An 18498-nucleotide genomic window follows, 5' to 3' on the forward strand; every position below is an offset into this window, starting at 1 on the left:
GATTTGTGCAAGTGTTATTGTTTTGGTTTTGGGGATTTTTTTTTTTTTGATTTTTTTTTGTTTTTTTTTTTTGATTTTTTTTTTTCCATTTGAATTGAAATTAATGACTTTTAAGTCAGCTTGAAAAGTCCCTTGGAATTGAATATGATTATCTGAAATGTCTTGTGGTGTATATTTATATTTTTAAATGCTGTTTCGTGTAGATCATGAAAAGGAATTTGATCATTGATTTCGAATTATTCCCAAACATCAAAGGAGGCCGTCGGTGTAAAATCGAATATACCAGTACACCACATTGTAAGAATATAACTCTGTTCATTGGAAGATTATTTAAACAAAAAACAAACAAAAAACATGATCTTGCCCTTTCATTTTCTAGCGATATATCTCGACTTCAAGGATAAATATTGTCTTCTTTTGCAAAACATTAAGATGAATATATACTTCACAATTTTTCTGTTTGGAGAGCTATATATTGTGCACTACCTCACAGATGTGTGTGCACGAGGTTATCCCCAAAAAAAGACAGTGAGAAGTACATTTTTTGTCAGTTTTTTAAACTCCTTTTCTTCCCCATAAATCAGGCAAAGTAATTTTGTTTCATCATCGTGGCACTTCACAGGGTAAAATAACTAGGCATAAAGACAGAAATATCTTGTTTTGCAGTCTGATTAAAATCAACTCCTCGATCCGCCCCCTTTTCATATTGTCGATACATGAGGTAGAGACAATATAAAACAGGAGTGGGTCGATTTTAAGGTAGCTCATTGCATCAAAATTCTATCTAATGGCTTGTTAAAACACCTCTTATGAAGTAAGATTTCACCATTGAAAGAGTGCACAGGAGTCAGGTTTTATCAATTAAATCAAAATAAAAATCCGGGGGGAAATATCCAAACCGGAAAAAAATATCCACCGTCTTTTAATAAAAAAAAACCCATTTTATGTTAGGAGACGATGGAAATTTTATTAATTTTTATTATTATTATTATTATTTTTTTTTAATGTCTGGAATGCTGAAAAAGTTGTGTTTGCAAACAAGAGATTCTACTTTTCAAACGCTATGATTTGATGCATTATGAAAATCTAATATAACATGCCTAAAAGACTCGAATAGACTTTGATTTCTTGAATAAAAATATTTATGAAAACGTTATTTGTTAATATTCTATGAATCTCCGCATGAAATAGTTTTTAAAAAACATGTGAATTAGAGAAAAGATATATCGGAGAAATATATTTTAAAAAAGAATTTGAAATGGTCAAAATTCAGAAATAATGGGATTTGTCAAATTTGAACCAAGCCCCGATCGCAAAGATAAAACATTTGTCATAGAGAGCATTGTAATAAAAAAACAAACTACATTCTCTTGATGCAAAGTGCGTGGTTTACAAATTTTAAAAATGAATTAATAAAGGAAACTAATTTCTCGATTTAAAAAAAAAGTGCATACAATATGATTATTTTAGTAATTTCTATCAATTTTGATCGGGATCGGTACCTTTTTCCTGTTTCGTTCAAATGTAAAATATAGCGATATATCCGGAATTGGTCATTTCATTTCAATTTCTTTTTTTAATATATTTCTCTAATATATCTTATTTCTAATTGACATGTATTTTGAAGATTTTATCTTTAGATTAAAAAGATATTAACAACTAAACTTTTCAATTTTCATAATTTCCCCCTAAAAAATTAGATGTTTATCTGAATCGTTTAGACACGTTTTACTAGATATTCATATCACGAACCAAATCACAGCTTAATTTGGACTCCAGAATTTCTTATTTGCAAACAAGACACCCTTTTTATTCCGAAAAAAAAATCACAAAAATCATATAAAGTAATTAGGAGCTTGTGTTACTTTTTTGATGGTGAAATCATGCTTCAGACAAGATGCTTAAACGAACCATTAACTAAAAATTTAGTGTTATGAACCACCTCAATCAGATTGGCTAGTTTGCGTCGCCATTAGAGATATATTTTAGAGGATCACTTGACAGATTTGCATAAAATACATTTGCCAGCTATGACAATGTTCTCTTTTAATCTCAGACAAAGACGGATCCAGGAATATTATTAGGCGGGGTATTTAATTTTATTTGATATCCATATGAAACTAAATCACGGAACCCTCCTCCTTAAATCTCCAGCGAGTCCACCTGTGTCCAAAATCACAAGTTTCTGATAATTTCCTACGGTAAGAAACAAAACTCAGGTATTTTCTCCTGTGTAGTATTAATGACACTTGTTACGAACTTTTTTCGTCAAAAAAGATGAATATGAAATCTAACTTTGTTTTTACACGTAAAATGAATTCAATATACCGTTTGAAATGTACTATTCCCATAAATTGTCAATTAAGTTTAAAACAGTAGGGATTGATTGATTGTATGTTTACCGTCCAGGGAACATTCTTAATTGTGTTATATAATAAGGGGTAATATACTTCAACTTTTAAACATCATAGAAATTTAAAAGTCCCTTACTTTAGGGTGGGTTTTTTTTTCCAGGAATTAAACATTTGCACTTCTTACAACTAAACTAAGCATATATATATATTTTTATATATATATATATTTTTATATATATATATTGTATATATATATATATATATATATATTAGTATATACAATGTATATATATATATATATATATATATATATATATATATATATATATATATATATATATATAAAACATTTTTTATATCAAGTGTCTTAAATCAAAAACCCGTTAGCTTGCACAATCTCGATGTCAGTCATTCCAACAAAACACTTCATGTATAACATTTATTAAATTTTGTAACAACAAAGCACTTGTAAAGATAAAGTGTATATAAACTATGTACAATCATGTATAAAGGTGAAAAAATGTAAAGAGAGAAAAGGCTCTCAAAAAAACAACATAATGTATAAACAAATAAATACTTGTACAAACTCCCTCGCACCACCCATCGCAAGGTGCGACCATCAGATCGCGAGGTGGTGCGAGGGCGATTTTAAAATAATAAATACATGTATAAATTATAAAAACAACAACGTGCAATAGCACAAAAAATAGCAAATATAGAAAAAGGCCTCCAAATGCAAAAACAGCGCTCAAATTATCACAGTCCAGGAATTTGACCCCATATCACGGTCGACGTGAACAGCTACATGTGTTCAGTCCAGATCTTGAGCGTTTCGTAAAGTTCTTCTGCCGAGGGCCGGTCGCATTGAGCCACTGACCAGCACTGTGTGTAGAGATCTCGGTAACACTCTTCGAAAGGGTCCAGCTTAATGTTCGGGTGGGCGGGGCGATGTCCATACGCCACAACACTGAATATAACCACATGCTGATTCTCATTCCCATACGGGTTTTCCCGCGTTAACATCTGCCACAAAGTCACACCTAGAGCGTAAATGTCCGCCTTACAGGAGGGGATCTGACCCTTAAGAAGTTCCGGGGCGCGGTAAGCAAAGGTTCCCGTCAGGTGGGAGCGCTGGGTGGGGCTGATTAGCCCAGTGTTTGCCTCCGCTTTCTGTGAGCAGCCAAAGTCCGCGAGTTTTACATCCCAACAGGCAGAAACGAGAATGTTTGTGGGTTTCAGGTCTAGATGTATCACGTGATTATCATGGAGATACCGGAGAGCATCCGATAACTGAAGGGCGAACTTGATTCTCGTCTCCTGTCCCAACTCTTCCAGATTAATCAGGGTCTGCAGTGTTTTATTCCCGGCGTACTCCATCACTATCCACGCTCCTTCGTGAAATTCTTGTATGGAGGTAGCGGCTAAAGTCCTCACGATGTTCTCATGATCAAAGTCCAGAACGTGAAGCTCGGCCTTAAAACTCTCTAACTGGGCCGCTACGTTTTTACATTGTTTATGCATGATTTTCACTGCAACATCGCGTTGTCTGAAGGCTCCCAGATACACAGATCCGAACCCGCCCGTCCCCAGTAAGTGTCCCAGTTTCACGTCATACTTGTTCAGCTTTGTTTTTCTCTTGCCATTCACCAAGTTAATTTTAAACTTGCGGGAAACTCTCCGACCTCGCCTGTACTTGGACAACAAATTCTTTAACTTCTGCCAGCTTCTCTTGGTGAAACTCGTCTTCATCATGGGATTTGTATTGAGGTGATTTGCAGTTTTCATCTTGTCGAGTGTGCATTCCTTCAAAATTCAATAACAAGGGTTTGTCGCGAGACCAGATCCTTGTCTTAAATATGTCCTTGTACTGAGCAGTACTAAGCTGTGGTTGGCTGGTCACGATACTCTACCATCTAATAACTGAAGGTACCCCGAAGGTTAGTAACGCTGGTTCACTCGGACTATTGACACCCCGGCTCCAAAACCTCTAATGGAGGCGTTAATAGACTGTCAGGTGCTTGTTTACTCCGTGTTGTAACAAGCAATTACATAATTATTGCACATTAAGAATCTGTACTCTTCAATGGACTACTTCGACAACTGGAAAACAGCTTTCAATTAAGTGGTTATCTTGTTCAAATCACTTTCCACCAATTACAACTCTATTAACTTGTCCAGGAAGTGCAATCTTTCACATAATTAGTGAAAGTTTCAACACAAGTATTTGATTGTTATAATTTTAATACAAGATACGTGCATATAATTCGAAAATTTATAAAATAAATGAATTGATTCTGAATATTGTGTCGAAACAAACTATGCTCATGAAAACTAAATTGATCCAACAATTTGATTTTAACTTGAGTAAGATACTGGGGAGAAAATATCTTATGTGTTGTAGAAATATTTCATTAAACGTTTTGAAAGAAGAAAATGCCGATGATTAAGTGTAAAGCAGAAATATTTCATTAAACGTTTTGAAAGAAGAAAATGCCGATGATTAAGTGTAAAGCATTCTATTTTTATAACTTTCACATTATGCAAATAATTGATATTTTCAGTTTCACCTTCTCGAACACTACGTTTAAGGAGATACCTTGTATGCTACATGTACATCGTCATAATGGCCGATCTCTTTTCAGACATGAATATCAGCAATATTTGTCTATTCCTTTTAGATTTATCTTAGTCGCTCAGTAGATTACCGTAGCGTGTCAATGGCAAATCTGTAGATCGCGAGTTCTGAGTCCAGCAGGCTTTAAAAAAATTTTTCCATATTGCTTTCTACTAAAACTGCATTTGTTTGACTAAATAAAGTAGAATTGAAACTTTTCGATATATATATATATTTGTACACCCTCCACATTTTATCCATATCAATTTTCTTTGGTGTAGTATCCCTCCTTAATGGGACTGAGTTGAATTTGTTTTTACATCTAATGTACATTCTGTAGTTTAAAATATCTAAAATGTTTTATCTTTCTTTTTTTTTCGTTTCATAATTGTTGTAGGATGTATTCGGAACTTTTTTGGGAGGTGGGTGGGGGTATGCTGTTCGCTGAAAGCACCAAGAGAAGTCCTACCTACACAAAGTTGGAGATATTGTGTATATCTGTGATTGATATGTGGTCAGTAAAGTATTGAACTTGACCTTCACTATGCCAGGTAATCCGAATTCAAATTAATTGCATATGTCATACAATTTTGTACATGCTCATATCCTGTTCGATTCTTAGGGAGAGGGATCATATAGGCTAAGCCTGCTGTCCAATCTGATCAATTTATCGAATAAGTATTGTTTAAATTAGATCTTGTATAATGCAAGTGATATGCACCGCTGTTTGATTTTGAGACATACATGCGAGAAATGCTATCGTTAGTTTTTTTTTTAGGCCCATCACAAAATATTAAAGTTTTTTAAGTAAGTACTAAGAGTGAAATAAACAGGTCATATAGAGTAAATATGCTGTTGAACCAACAAATATATTTGTAGATATTTGAATGAAGTTTATGTTAGCTATAACAAATAATTTTTCCAAGGCTGCTGGGCCAAAATTAGGCTAGTAAATCTAGATTATATAAGTTTTACTTGGACCTCATAGATACCTTGTGACATTGAGTATTTCTGGAAGTTTTTGATACAATTGTCTTTCCTTATTCTAACGACTGTTGTACTGTTTGGGGTAATATGAAAAACAAGGACGGTCATGACAAATGATGTATACTTCAAAAGCGAGCTGTTAGAGTGATTATAAAGTGATTTTAGATAGAAAGTTTTATACACCTACAACAGAAATGATGGAGCAACTTAGGTGGATGCCTTTGTCGGACTAATTTGTACACAGAACTATCATTCTTGTCTTCAAGTTTTACATGGTTTAATTCCCGATAATGTAGATGTTTTTCAGTGAAAATTAGTGGTAGTAGATCTACCAGATTAAGTCAAAGTAATTCATTATATATCCAGAGGGCAAAGAAACAATATTTTAAAAGATCTTTTACAATTTACGATTAACAGTTGTGGAACAATATGCCAGAATTTTTAAAATATCAACCAACATTTGAAACTTTTAAATCCTCTTATCTTGGAAATTCTTTTCATCCTGGAAATTAAAAACATATAGATTTGTTTTTGTTTTCAATTTTATGTATATAGATAGCGCATGTATGTAACATATCTTCATATATCAATTTATATTTCATCTGTACAATACCGGTACTGCTGTCTGTATAGATGTTTTCAGGACCACAATGTGAATATGTTCTGAACTGTGCTATCCTGTATAAATAAAGGCCATTATTATCACCATTATAGAATTTTAGTTTTTTGTACTTGTCCTGTTTGATCAGTAGAGACAGGGCTTATATAGACCATGAATATATTGAATAAATATTGTTTAAACACGTGAACATGTGCCCCAAACAGGAGTGACAGTTCTAGCACTATCGATTGGAATACACATCAGCTACGATAACATACACGAAGCAAGAAACTGGCGTAAAAAAAAATTGATAAAAAGATAAAACACTGCAAGTTATTATCTGAGGAGAAAGAAATGCATGGTAAATAATTTCTAGATATATTAATTACAATACCTAGTAAACCTACCCCTTCTGAAGACTGTACAAAACATCGGTATACGTAAAAAGTAATTCAATGTGAGATACAAACTTTTTGACTAGTAGTAGATATAGTACTTGTAATAGAATACTCGTACGTCTCTCATGCTTTGGAACAATTGATGTAAATAAAAAAATATGTGGTGTTTTTGTCATGTACAACAATTTTATTGATTTTATTAAGATCTGAATTATAGTTCAACATACTGTATTATAATGATTCTTATCCAATCTTGTATTTTTAATTTTACTATTATAACGTGTAGAATCATCGCCATGTTCTCCGATTAGGGCAATTGTACACATAACGCTTAAGAATAGGAACTTGTAAGAACTCGTTTTTGATCCATTTGTACTTTGACACAATAAAAAATGTTCGAATGACGTGAAACAACTTAATGATATATAACTGAGGTGCAGAGAGAGAGAGAGAGAGAGAGAGAGAGAGAGAGAGAGAGAGAAACTAAATTTTCGTCAGTTAAGACCTTGTGGATATTTAGAATTTAGATATCAAGTGGAGTAGGTGTTGTTTATACAAAATACGATCAGTAAAGCAAACACTGCTTTTGAAGCTTAATTTAAAACTAATGATAGGCATTTCCTTATGAACGCGCTGTTGTTGTAAACAATGTGCATAAAATTTAAATATAGACGTCTATTTTAACGAATGGCTGCCAGAAATGAAAGTAATGTAAATATCAGATATAATTTCATTATTGAAAATACCTGAGGATGTGAATTGCAACGTGTGAAGCCGGCATACTTTTCAGATCTAAGCGCTAATGTGATTCATGTAGGATGTTGACGTGGAGTGTCACAGTCCATAACTTCATACCCTCATCTTTTTTTCTCTTTTTTTTTTTTTCGTGCAAAAATGAAAATTATTTCTTGAATATATCCAACATATCACGGGAAGAGCGCTTTATTTGAGAATTTTTATCAAATGAAGTTTACACAGGTGCTGTCAAGCTGTCAATTATAATACGCTGAGTAAACATCTCGAAATTATTGTTCCTGTGCAGCCAGAGTTTATCTTGCACCTTTGTAATAACAAGTACTTTTTCTCTTTAATTTGGTAAATTTATTAGAGTTACTGAAGAACACAAACAATTGTATATTAAAGGCTTGTTACGAAGACATGTTCACTTATAATAATAACTGGTTAGCTAATATAAAAGAAGAGTTGTCTAATCTGGGTTTAACTTACTTGTGGGACCACAATAGGAACCAAAATATTTATAGAATTATCGAACACAAAATGTTAGATATATACAGACAAAATATAATGTGTAGTTATGAAAGTTCATCAAAGTGTATGCTATACCGGCACCTTGTTGACAATTTTTGTGTACAGTATTATCTAAGAAAACCAATAGACTCTTATAGTAAGCAGCTTATTACTCGTTATAGAACCTCGTCACATTCATTATGCATAGAAACCGGTAGACATAATAATATTCCCAGAAATATGAGGATTTGTAAATACTGTAATTTAAATGATATTGAAGACGAATTCCACTTCATTCTAAGATGCCCTCTTTATAAAGAATTAAGAAAAAAATATATTAAACAATTCTATTATGCAAAACCAACTGTATTTAAATTGACCAAGCTTCTGAGTGTAAATAACATCAAAGAACTGAGTAATTTAGGTAAATATCTGAAATGTGCCGCGAAACTACGTAATGAGACGGTTATCAATAGTGCATAGAGCATATTATTTTGCCGCATATACCGGATACAGTACATATTATGAATCAGTGTAATTGGTTATGAATACCTGTAATATATGTATATACTGTGTTTATATATAACTTCAATTTATGCAATGACATTGAGTATTTAACGTTATGTAAGTTTATGCACTCTCCATATCCTGCTCCTGTATGTATTATATCTATATATCTACTGCACTACCTGTGTATAATTATATATGTGTATGTGAATCCAATGAGCCATATGGCTCACGGAATTAAAGAAACTGAAACTTCCCTTGGTAATGTTTGTTTACTGCATCGTTCACCATCACAGTACTGCGGATTAGCGTTCTGAAGGGATATATAGCTTTAAGGCATGCGATAATTAACATCGATAATTAACATGAAAATAAAGAACTGGTATAAACGACCCAAAAAAACATTCCCTTCGGTTAAAATCTTTTTACTTAATTTTTGTGTTTCCTATGTGGCAAATAATGGAAATTTACGGTAAAAAACTGCGGCCCCGCGGTATTATGGATCTGTGAAACCAAATAAGCTCCTCTATATTAAGTCATTGTATGACACATATTCAATAATTGTATCCAGTTTCTCGATGATTCAAAATTATTTTTCATAGCATGTATTTGAATTGAAATTCAGAAAAATCAGTGTAATATATTGTAAAAAAAAAAATAAAATAAAAAAATAAAATGATTTAAAGAAGTCTGTAAATATATCTGTAAAGTATGTTAGAATCACACATTTTCGTTAAAAGATGTATCAATATAACAGTGCTTTATGTTTTTAATGTAGTTGTTCAGTCGGCTACTGGTACCCCCAGGTAATGGTGAATATTAAGGGGAGGGGTTTCTGAGGAGACTTTGTCCAATTTGTACAAAAACTGATTATACTAGAAAACGAGAGAGAGAGAGAGAGAGAGAGAGAGAGAGAGAGACTCAAACATTCAAAAGCATGTAAACTATAAACAGGATTTCTGATGAACTTTGAACAGTGTACGTGTACACTGCCGCCATGCCTACACATTTCAAGAGGAGGTCCACGAACCATTACCTACGCACGGTTAATGCCGTGATTATATAACTGAATACTAATTTGACAAATTACTTAACTTTGGGCCGTGTTCTCCAAAAATAAAACAAAAATATTGCATGACTTTTCTGTAAATAACTCTACTCTAAACGTGAGTTCATACTTATGTGAAGATGTATTTAAGCTGCATGTTGAAACATATCTTGCATGTCGACATACACATGTTGAAATATATCTTGTATGTCAATATAGAAGGATGTTGAATTAAGGAATGAATATATTATCTTTTCGGTGGATGGAGGGATCCATGAACAAAAAGGACGGAAAACTGCATCATTGCGCTTAGCGCATGATGCAAAGTTTTCCGTCTCTTTTTTCGTGGAATCCCTCCAACCACCGAAAAGATAATAAATTCATTCCTTATCATTTAAATATGTAAAGCATCGAGTTTGAATGATAAAACATGATATGATTTGAGTTCAATTAAAGATTTATTCTTGAACTACATTATATGACGCTTCGAAATTGGCGTAGTAATTTATGAAAACATCGACTGAAAATCGGAAATGGCGGCTTCCACGAACTGTTTACTTTTGACTTACAAACGGGTCCCTGAGAACTGAAAGGTGCAGCTTTGAAAGGATGAGTTAGAGATGAATCCTGTGGATAGAAAATTACTGGAACTTTGTAGAGTGGAACTGACATTCACCTCAATGTTCGATGTCGGTACGAACGGTAAGCGTGGAACATGTGCATGATGTGTCATGCGATCAGAGACCAGGTGAGTAGGGTTCTCTTGAGGGTTTCCAGGGGGACAAGTGAGTGCTGCAGAGGGTCTTGCAAGTTTTACTAGTGAATTACTAAGGCATTGCTTTTGATGGTCACTGCAATTCCTGTTATTACTGGGCACGGACGCCTCGTTCCGGTGCCCACTCATGAACATATAATATGTCGGAGTTCAAAACCATCGTCGTAGAATTGCAGTCGCTTTGAGACAGTGTACGGGGTAATTTTGAGAGCATCCAGAATTTCTAGATATGTCAGACATGAATTTCGAAAACTGGTACGCTTTGACAAGCTAATTTGCTGTGAACCACGCTTTCTCTGATTGTGGAGACGCCATTGCAGCTTCGGAACAGTGATTGAATAATGATGTGGCATTCGGGTCTGTGACATGAAGAAGTTGTCGTAGGGTGAGAACTGGACAATTAATTGTCATTCCCCGTTCAGTACATTCGCTTATTCTGTGGAGCATCAGATGTGTTGAGACCACCCTGCCAATTCGTTTGCTTGGTTTCATGGGAGTCATATTTATTTTATTTTGTAAAATTAATTATTTATTTATCATTTATTTTTAATATGTTAATGTTTTTGTTGAATGAATTTATTTGGATCGATAGAGTTGTTAAGTTGTTCTTTTCAGGATTCCCAATCTATAAATAGATCTATAAATAGACCATTCAAGGGAATCACCAACATTCCAATAGAAAGTAGTTCCGGTCTTTATTTTATTTTTCGGGGTATACGATATTCATATGATAATTCAACCAATGAAAAGATGTGTAAACATGTAAACTTAAATGATATAGATATCGTGCATGTCGACAGACGCATGTTGAAATAATTATCTTGTATATCTACATAAGTATGTTGAAATAGATATTCTGTATGTAGACATCCCGTGGGGATCCGGGTTAGAATAGATCCTCAGTACCCCCTTGCTTGTCGTAAGAGGCGACTAAATGGGGCGGTCCTTCGGATGAGACCGCAAAAACCGAGGTCCCGTGTTACATCAGGTGTGGCACGATAAAAAAAAAACCCTCCCTTCTCAATGGCCATAAACGCCGAGCATAGGCCTAAATTTTGTAGCCCTTCACCGGCAGTGGTGACGTCTCCATATGAGTGAAATATTCTGGAGAGGGACGTTAAACAATATTCAATCAATTTTGTATGTAGACAGATGCATCAAGACTAATTTAATGGAGGTTTGTTTATTCAAAAACTTCTACGTGAGAAGAAAAAATATCTTGCTGTGGCCTTCAATTCGACATTTAGATATATCGACGACGTTTTGTCTATTCTAAAATAGTAATAACTTCATTCATATGTCGATTTGATATATCTCTGTGAGCTCGAAATAAAAGACACAACAGAGTCGTCCACTTCTGCTTCATACTTAGATATTTTATTGGAAGTTAACATTAACGGCAAATTGACAACTCAACTTTATGATAAATGGGATAATTTCAGCTTCTCCATCGTCAACTTCCCATATTTATGTAGCAGTATTCCATTATCACCTGTATATGGTGTTTATATGTTTCAACTGATTCGATACACAAAAGCTTGTTCTGCGTATGGTCAGTTTTGAAATCGAGGCAAGCTACTGACAAACAAGTTGAAGGTAAAGGGCTTTCAACCGTCTTGATTGAAGTCAGCATTTTGCACATTCTATGGCCGTAATAACGATGTAGTTCGTCAATACAACCTATCATTGGATCAAATGCTGTCTGACGTGTTTCATACCTATTGTTAGGCCGTTCTTGGCACACTGATTTTGACTACAGATAGCTCCATTTACCTGATCAGGATATAGGGCTCACGGCGGGTGTGATCGGTCGACAGGGGATGCTTACTCCTCCTAGGTACTCGATCCCACCTCTGGTGTGTCCAAAGGTCCGTGTTTGCCGAACTATCTATTTTGTATTGCTTATAGGATTGATCACTGTTCGTTATCTTCACCTTACATACATGTATTTCATTGCGAAAATACACAAAGATAAGAAGCCACTTTTTTAACAGCATACGAGTTCTTCTCTTAATGTATCCCTATTCAATCGTATAGAATTAGATCCTTTAAGCTTCCGTACTATGATATATGTATATCGCACGCGTGAAGATTGAATCGAAACAATTGTCATAAAATGACAAACAGATCAAATTATCCACTGAACAGAGATTGGAAATTAAACAAATTATCAAAATCTGTTAAATTCAAGAATATACTATTGGGTAGCGAAATTTTGTTATACCGTTTACATCATATTACAAATTTCTACTGCCACAAAGTAATAAATGAACATCAGAAATGTAAAGCCCTTTTAATCTAAATAATTCTATAAAAATCAGTTTCTAGCAGATGGATATATTTTGCAAGCAAACACAAAATGGTATGGATCTTAAGGTATTGTATGATTAATAATATTCTTGATGTGTGATATGTTCAATAAAATTGAATATTGACCGACACACCTCAGGATACAGGGGAAAGGTATTTTGTTACATGTCACAATATTTTACTTCCTTTGTTGTTTCTGTCCTGAAAACTTTGGATAAAATCAGTATAATTGAAAAACAAAATGGAAATAAGATATTTCTCGACTATTGATACACTGTGAACACGTTAATTGTATTCCCTAAAAGTGTTGTATTTCCGAAGTCCAATATATTAGAATGATGTTTGGATTCATGAAAAAGTTGGTCATCAAGCTAATCGATGTAATGTGAAATTTTATTGAAATAATTAATAGAAATTGATTAAGAGTGCCCATTTAGGTAATTAATGTTGAAAATGAGCAAATACCGTAATTTGTCAATTTCGATCATCAAACGAGGGTTTCTGAATGACTGCATATGCATGTGTCAAACTGCATAAAATTTGTTTCCAAGAATTTTACAAGTCATTTTTTCAATTCTAAGTCACACATATGTATTGAAATAGATCATAATTTTAATCTGAATAACAATCCCTGAACAGATATTAAATATTTATTATCAAAAATATCCCAGGTAACAGTGAAACCTATTTGTATTAAAACGAATCTTTATTTGTGAATGGGTACCGAATAAGACCATTTTTGATGTGTTTTTTTCAATGGGGAAATATTTATTGATATCCGCTCCGGATGGGATGTCATACTTTGGATCAATTCAGGGTAAGAAATGTAGCATGATGCCTGTATTGTTTACGCTATTTCCAAATGATACTTCATGATTTTGAGGCTAATTGCTTACTTACTTTGGTTCTTGCTACAGTAAAATATGTCACTAATTCTTTTTAATCAATCATAAACCTACAGTTTAAAAACCTTATCTAGACTTAACTTAGCTTGCTTTCATACGTAGCACATGTACTTGAGTCGAGTAACACAATGAATGATCATTGCCCCCGGAACAAAGCCTGCTTCCTCGAGATATCGTTCCATTTGGTTGCGTTTGTGTACAGGGAATTTGCTTTCACATAAATGCCTTATATATATATATATATACACACACACACACATATATATATATATATATATATATATATATATATATAAAGAATTAACATGCATCTTAATTAGATTATTGCAAGGAAAATATATACATTTTTAAACAAAATTTTAAAAACTTTTTAAGAAGGCAAAATTAAAAGAAAATTGTATAAGCGTGGAATGAGGTGGATTCGAACCCAGACAAAAAACAACAACAGTGTACTGCGACAGTGAATTCGTTAATAACAATGGTCCTCCTATTGAATTACAATTGATTAACATGTTACTATCAATGTACATGCTGACGAAATGGTGATTATGTCGGAGACACTTTCAGAAATACAAAACATGTCAAATACTCTCTATAATTATTCTAATTACTGGGATTTAATTGTAAATGTGTCAAAAACCAAGGTCGTTATTTTTAGAAATACTGGGGGGAATTTGGAAAATGGGAAATGGGTGTATAATAACCCGTGCCTTGAAATTATGAATACAGTTAAGTATTTAGGAATGTTGTTTAATTATAATGGATTTTTTTTCAAACACAAACACTTTTTGCAGTACCTAATACCTTGAGAAATCATCATTTCAATGTTGAAATACAATGTTCAATATTTGATACTAATGTACAAAGTATTCTTTTCTATGCATGTGAAATGGGGTTTTCATAAAGCACCGGACATTGAAAAAGTACATTTTTCTTTTTGTAAAATATCATAGGAGTAAACAAAAGATCTAACAATAGTATGGTGTATTGTGAACTTGGTAGATTCCATTTTACATTAGAAGAAAAACGAGAATTTTTAAATTCTCGTTGAAAATCAAAATCATGAATAACTGTATTTCGAAAGAATGTTACAAAAATATAATTACAAACAATGACAGTTGTATTGTTAATGTAAAACATGACATGCCAAGCATTGCTTTAGATATTTGTTTGAGGAGTTATGTCTGAATCAACTTAAAGATAAATATATAAGATAATTGAATTCAGAATATTGGATATTTAAAAACAGAATCTAGTGTCGTCTCTTTCAAGTTCACCAAAGGGTGTCCTTTATCAACATTTAATAGATAACTTTTGTTTACAATCATATCTCAAAAGACCAACTTAAATGGGGGAAAAGTACTACTGCGCCTTCACATTCTTTGAATATTGAAAAAAGGCAGGCATAACTGTGTTAGGAGGAGTGCGAGGCTTTATAAATCACGTGACCATTAATAATGATATACAATATGAGCTTCATTTTATCCTGAAATGTCTATCTTATATTGATTATCAAGGGTTTCTACACATATATTACAGGGTTTTTAAGGCGCGATCGATCCCAGTACTTGTCCATCGTTATTATATGGTTCCAAAGGCGCAACCTATTCCGTTAATGCCGACAGAACAGTGTTAAACCGTTTGAAGCGGTGTGACAAGAGTGGTGTGACAAGAGCGGTGTGACGAGTGGTGTGTCAAGAGTGGTGTGACAAGAGCGGTGTGACAAGAGTGGTGTGTCAAGAGTGGTGTGACAAGAGTGGTGTGTCAAGAGTGGTGTGACAAGAGTGGTGTGTCAAGAGTGGTGTGACAAGAGCGGTGTGACAAGAGTGGTGTGACAAGAGTGGTGTGTCAAGAGTGGTGTGACAAGAGCGGTGTGACAAGAGTGGTGTGGCACGATGAACGTCGAGGAAATATCGCATCGCTCTGTTTTGGGCTATTTCGAAAATAGTGTGTAATAATCCCGTACTCCACTACAATACTAGTAGTCTAGAACCAGTCAACACAATTATGGCATCATGATGTCAATGGTCGCCCTGCCTCACTCCTTCAGTTCATGTATCGCTCGTCTAAACGGAAACACGAGTGTGTATCTTTGTACAAAGATTTGACAGCACGATAGAGGTTACCATCAATTGCACTCCTCAAAACTTTGTATTCTAACAACTCTCTGTCAAACAAATCAAATGCATTATGTAAGTCAATAGATGTCACAAAAGTAAAATTTCTATTGATCTGTTCGAAAAGCATTTTGTTCATCCGCAGGACATCAACAACTCAATAAGTATATCAAAAGTCTATTGTTTAGAACAGACCTGTACATTACAGCCACTGTAGAATGATTCCTGTTGTAGTTGATCTGAAGTATATTGTCTTTAAGAATCGGACGAATCCGCCAAATCGACGGAATAATGCGAGTGTCAGAGTATAACAAAGTATTACTTTGATTTCAGATTTAATGACCTCCAATGGTAAATCATCCACTTCCGGAGATTTGCCGGATTTATTAAAAATTAACTACTTTTCTCATTTTCCCAATTCTGATCTGTTTATTAAATTCATCATTCGTTCATGGAGAGGATCGAGCATGTTTCGTTCCAAATTTTGTTTTTCATTCACAATGTTGATTTTGTTGAATATGGATGTCCACTTTTTCTCGTACAGAGTTTGAATCCGTTGTCAAGTCATCATTATTTAAATAATACTCATCTGGAACCTTGCTTTTTCTATGTAGTCCCAACCGTTTGATATACCACATTTTCTCGGGTCAATGGAATGAGGAGCGACTGAATGAATGCTTATAGACAGTTCTTTCTTTTTTTTAATTTTATTTCATAAAAACGGATACTTCTATTTAGTTTACTTGGTATCACAAAAGTCGAAAATATATATGGCAAAATTTCATTTTTTGGTTGCAATATAAACAAACACTGCAAAAATATTAACAAAATATTCCTGCAAAAAAGACGCGTTTCATACCTCACGCATGCGCATGTATTCAAAATGCTAGTCCTCAGGTCATTCTCTCGCAAGCTGTCAACGCTTGGAATCACGCACGTGACAATATAATCACATGATATAAACAGCCATTCTCGTTTCCTTTCCCTTTAAACAGCATTTCATTGTGAATAACATAATGGCAGCAGACAACGCCTATATAAGCCTTCTCCTTTAAGGTACAAGGTAAAGTCCACATAATGATGTACATAAGAAATTACAATATAGATATGAAATAAAAGGATAATATATCATTCAAATGATAATATAAGGATTGATTGATTGTTTGCTGTTTTCCGCCACACTCAACAATTTTTCAGTTATCTGGTGGCGCCCAGTTTTTATTGGTGGAAGAGAGAATCAAGATACAATGTACCTGGGAATAGACCACCGACCTTCCGAAAGTAAACTGGGTAGCTGCAGAACTGTACGTAGCTGTCTGAAAAAATATTTTGACATAACAGAGAGCTACAGATCCACCCCTTATAAAAACCTTCGATTTACGGTGCACAAAAAGCTGCGCACGGTTGAGGCCTTATATCGTATTCTTGAGTTGCTGTCTCAAAAATGTAATATCAAAAAATTCTTAACATATGTTCCTACTATAATTGTGTCTAAACATACCTTCAAATATTCATTAAAGCCCCATACGACCTGAAAACTCCCAGCTTCAAATGATTTCGTTTGTTGACCACACAAATCACAAGTAGCATTATCTCGTAGAAATTGACTATGTGGGTCAAAATTTAGATTACTAGCATTATCTCTCAATTGGCAATGCTAGATGTTTGCATTGCGTTTACCATGATTAAACAGTTTATCTGGTTTTTGTAGTACATATGTTTATAGCAGTTTTAGATGATGTAAGAGTAAGAGGTTTCTAATATTGGTTGGTAGGTCATTCCATAGTTTAATTGTTGAAGGTACAAAGCTATTCATATATGATGAGGTCCTAACTTAAGGAAGAATAAATTTAAGATTATCATAGTTTCTCTATTGATATAAAATTTGGTGGAGGAATGTAAGGTATCAAAAGTTCTTGAAGATATTGGGGAGCAATTTCATATACTATTTTGTAAAATAAAATACGTTTATGAACTTTTCTTCTGGTTGATAAGCTATACCAGCCTAATTCATCATATAGTGCTGACCTGGAAGAATTTACTCTCATTCCAGTATTGTATTGTTTATTTCCAAAAGCATTACTGCTTATAGGTTGCAAATACATGTAACATATTACAATAATAACACAAGTAAAAAAGACATCAATAAGTTATGATAACAGTAATTATTCTTGCTGCAGAAATCTGAACATTCTCTAGTAAATTGGTTTCTCTTCCTGTACAATTATCCCAAACTAAATTACCATATCCAATAACAGGGCGAATAAAATAAAATAAATTTTTATCAAAGATTGCCTATTTAGAGTATATTTCAGCATACGTAAGAGGTTTAGTCTATTAGATGCCTTTTCATGAATATCTGATATACAGGTGTATGTGATCTCCAAGTGCCATAAACAGCTATTATCTGTTCCTTTTCCTTTAAAAGTTCTGGCAACAAGTGATACATGAGGCTCTTTTCATAGCCCATTGGCACTTTGTTAAGTAAAGTTTTACCATTTAGCTATTTGTCTCTTATTTCACAAGTTAAATCTCCACCACGTGAATGTCCTATATTCATACGCATTATCGTGAGGGTTGGCAGCTCTGCGCATATTATGAAGTAGTTCCAAATCTAATATCAGAAAACAGCGA

General features: G+C 33.8%; 1 protein-coding gene and 1 long non-coding RNA gene across 2 annotated transcripts; both read right to left on the reverse strand.

Annotated features, from left to right (window-relative positions):
• Positions 1-2779: 2779 nt before the first annotated feature.
• On the reverse strand, positions 2780-4395 carry LOC125671458 (serine/threonine-protein kinase mos-like). The gene has a single exon (XM_048907211.2). The coding sequence runs from the start codon at positions 4137-4139 to the stop codon at positions 3156-3158; it is 984 nt and encodes a 327-aa protein (XP_048763168.1). The 5' UTR covers positions 4140-4395; the 3' UTR covers positions 2780-3155.
• A 12234-nt stretch (positions 4396-16629) lies between these two features.
• LOC130054416 (uncharacterized) lies at positions 16630-17455 on the reverse strand. Its single transcript, XR_008802732.1, has 2 exons — positions 17366-17455; positions 16630-17180 (listed from the first exon to the last, which is right to left on the reverse strand). It is a non-coding gene; the product is annotated as an uncharacterized LOC130054416 (long non-coding RNA).
• Between the last annotated feature and the right edge of the window lie 1043 nt (positions 17456-18498).

Source organism: Ostrea edulis, chromosome 4 (genome assembly GCF_947568905.1).
Source record: "Ostrea edulis chromosome 4, xbOstEdul1.1, whole genome shotgun sequence".
NCBI classification, from domain to species: Eukaryota; Metazoa; Mollusca; class Bivalvia; order Ostreida; family Ostreidae; genus Ostrea; species Ostrea edulis.

Excerpts from the sequence above, each read along its gene's own strand:
- LOC125671458 (XM_048907211.2), bottom strand. The coding sequence starts at position 4,139 with ATGAAAACTGCAAATCACCTCAATACAAATCCCATGATGAAGACGAGT.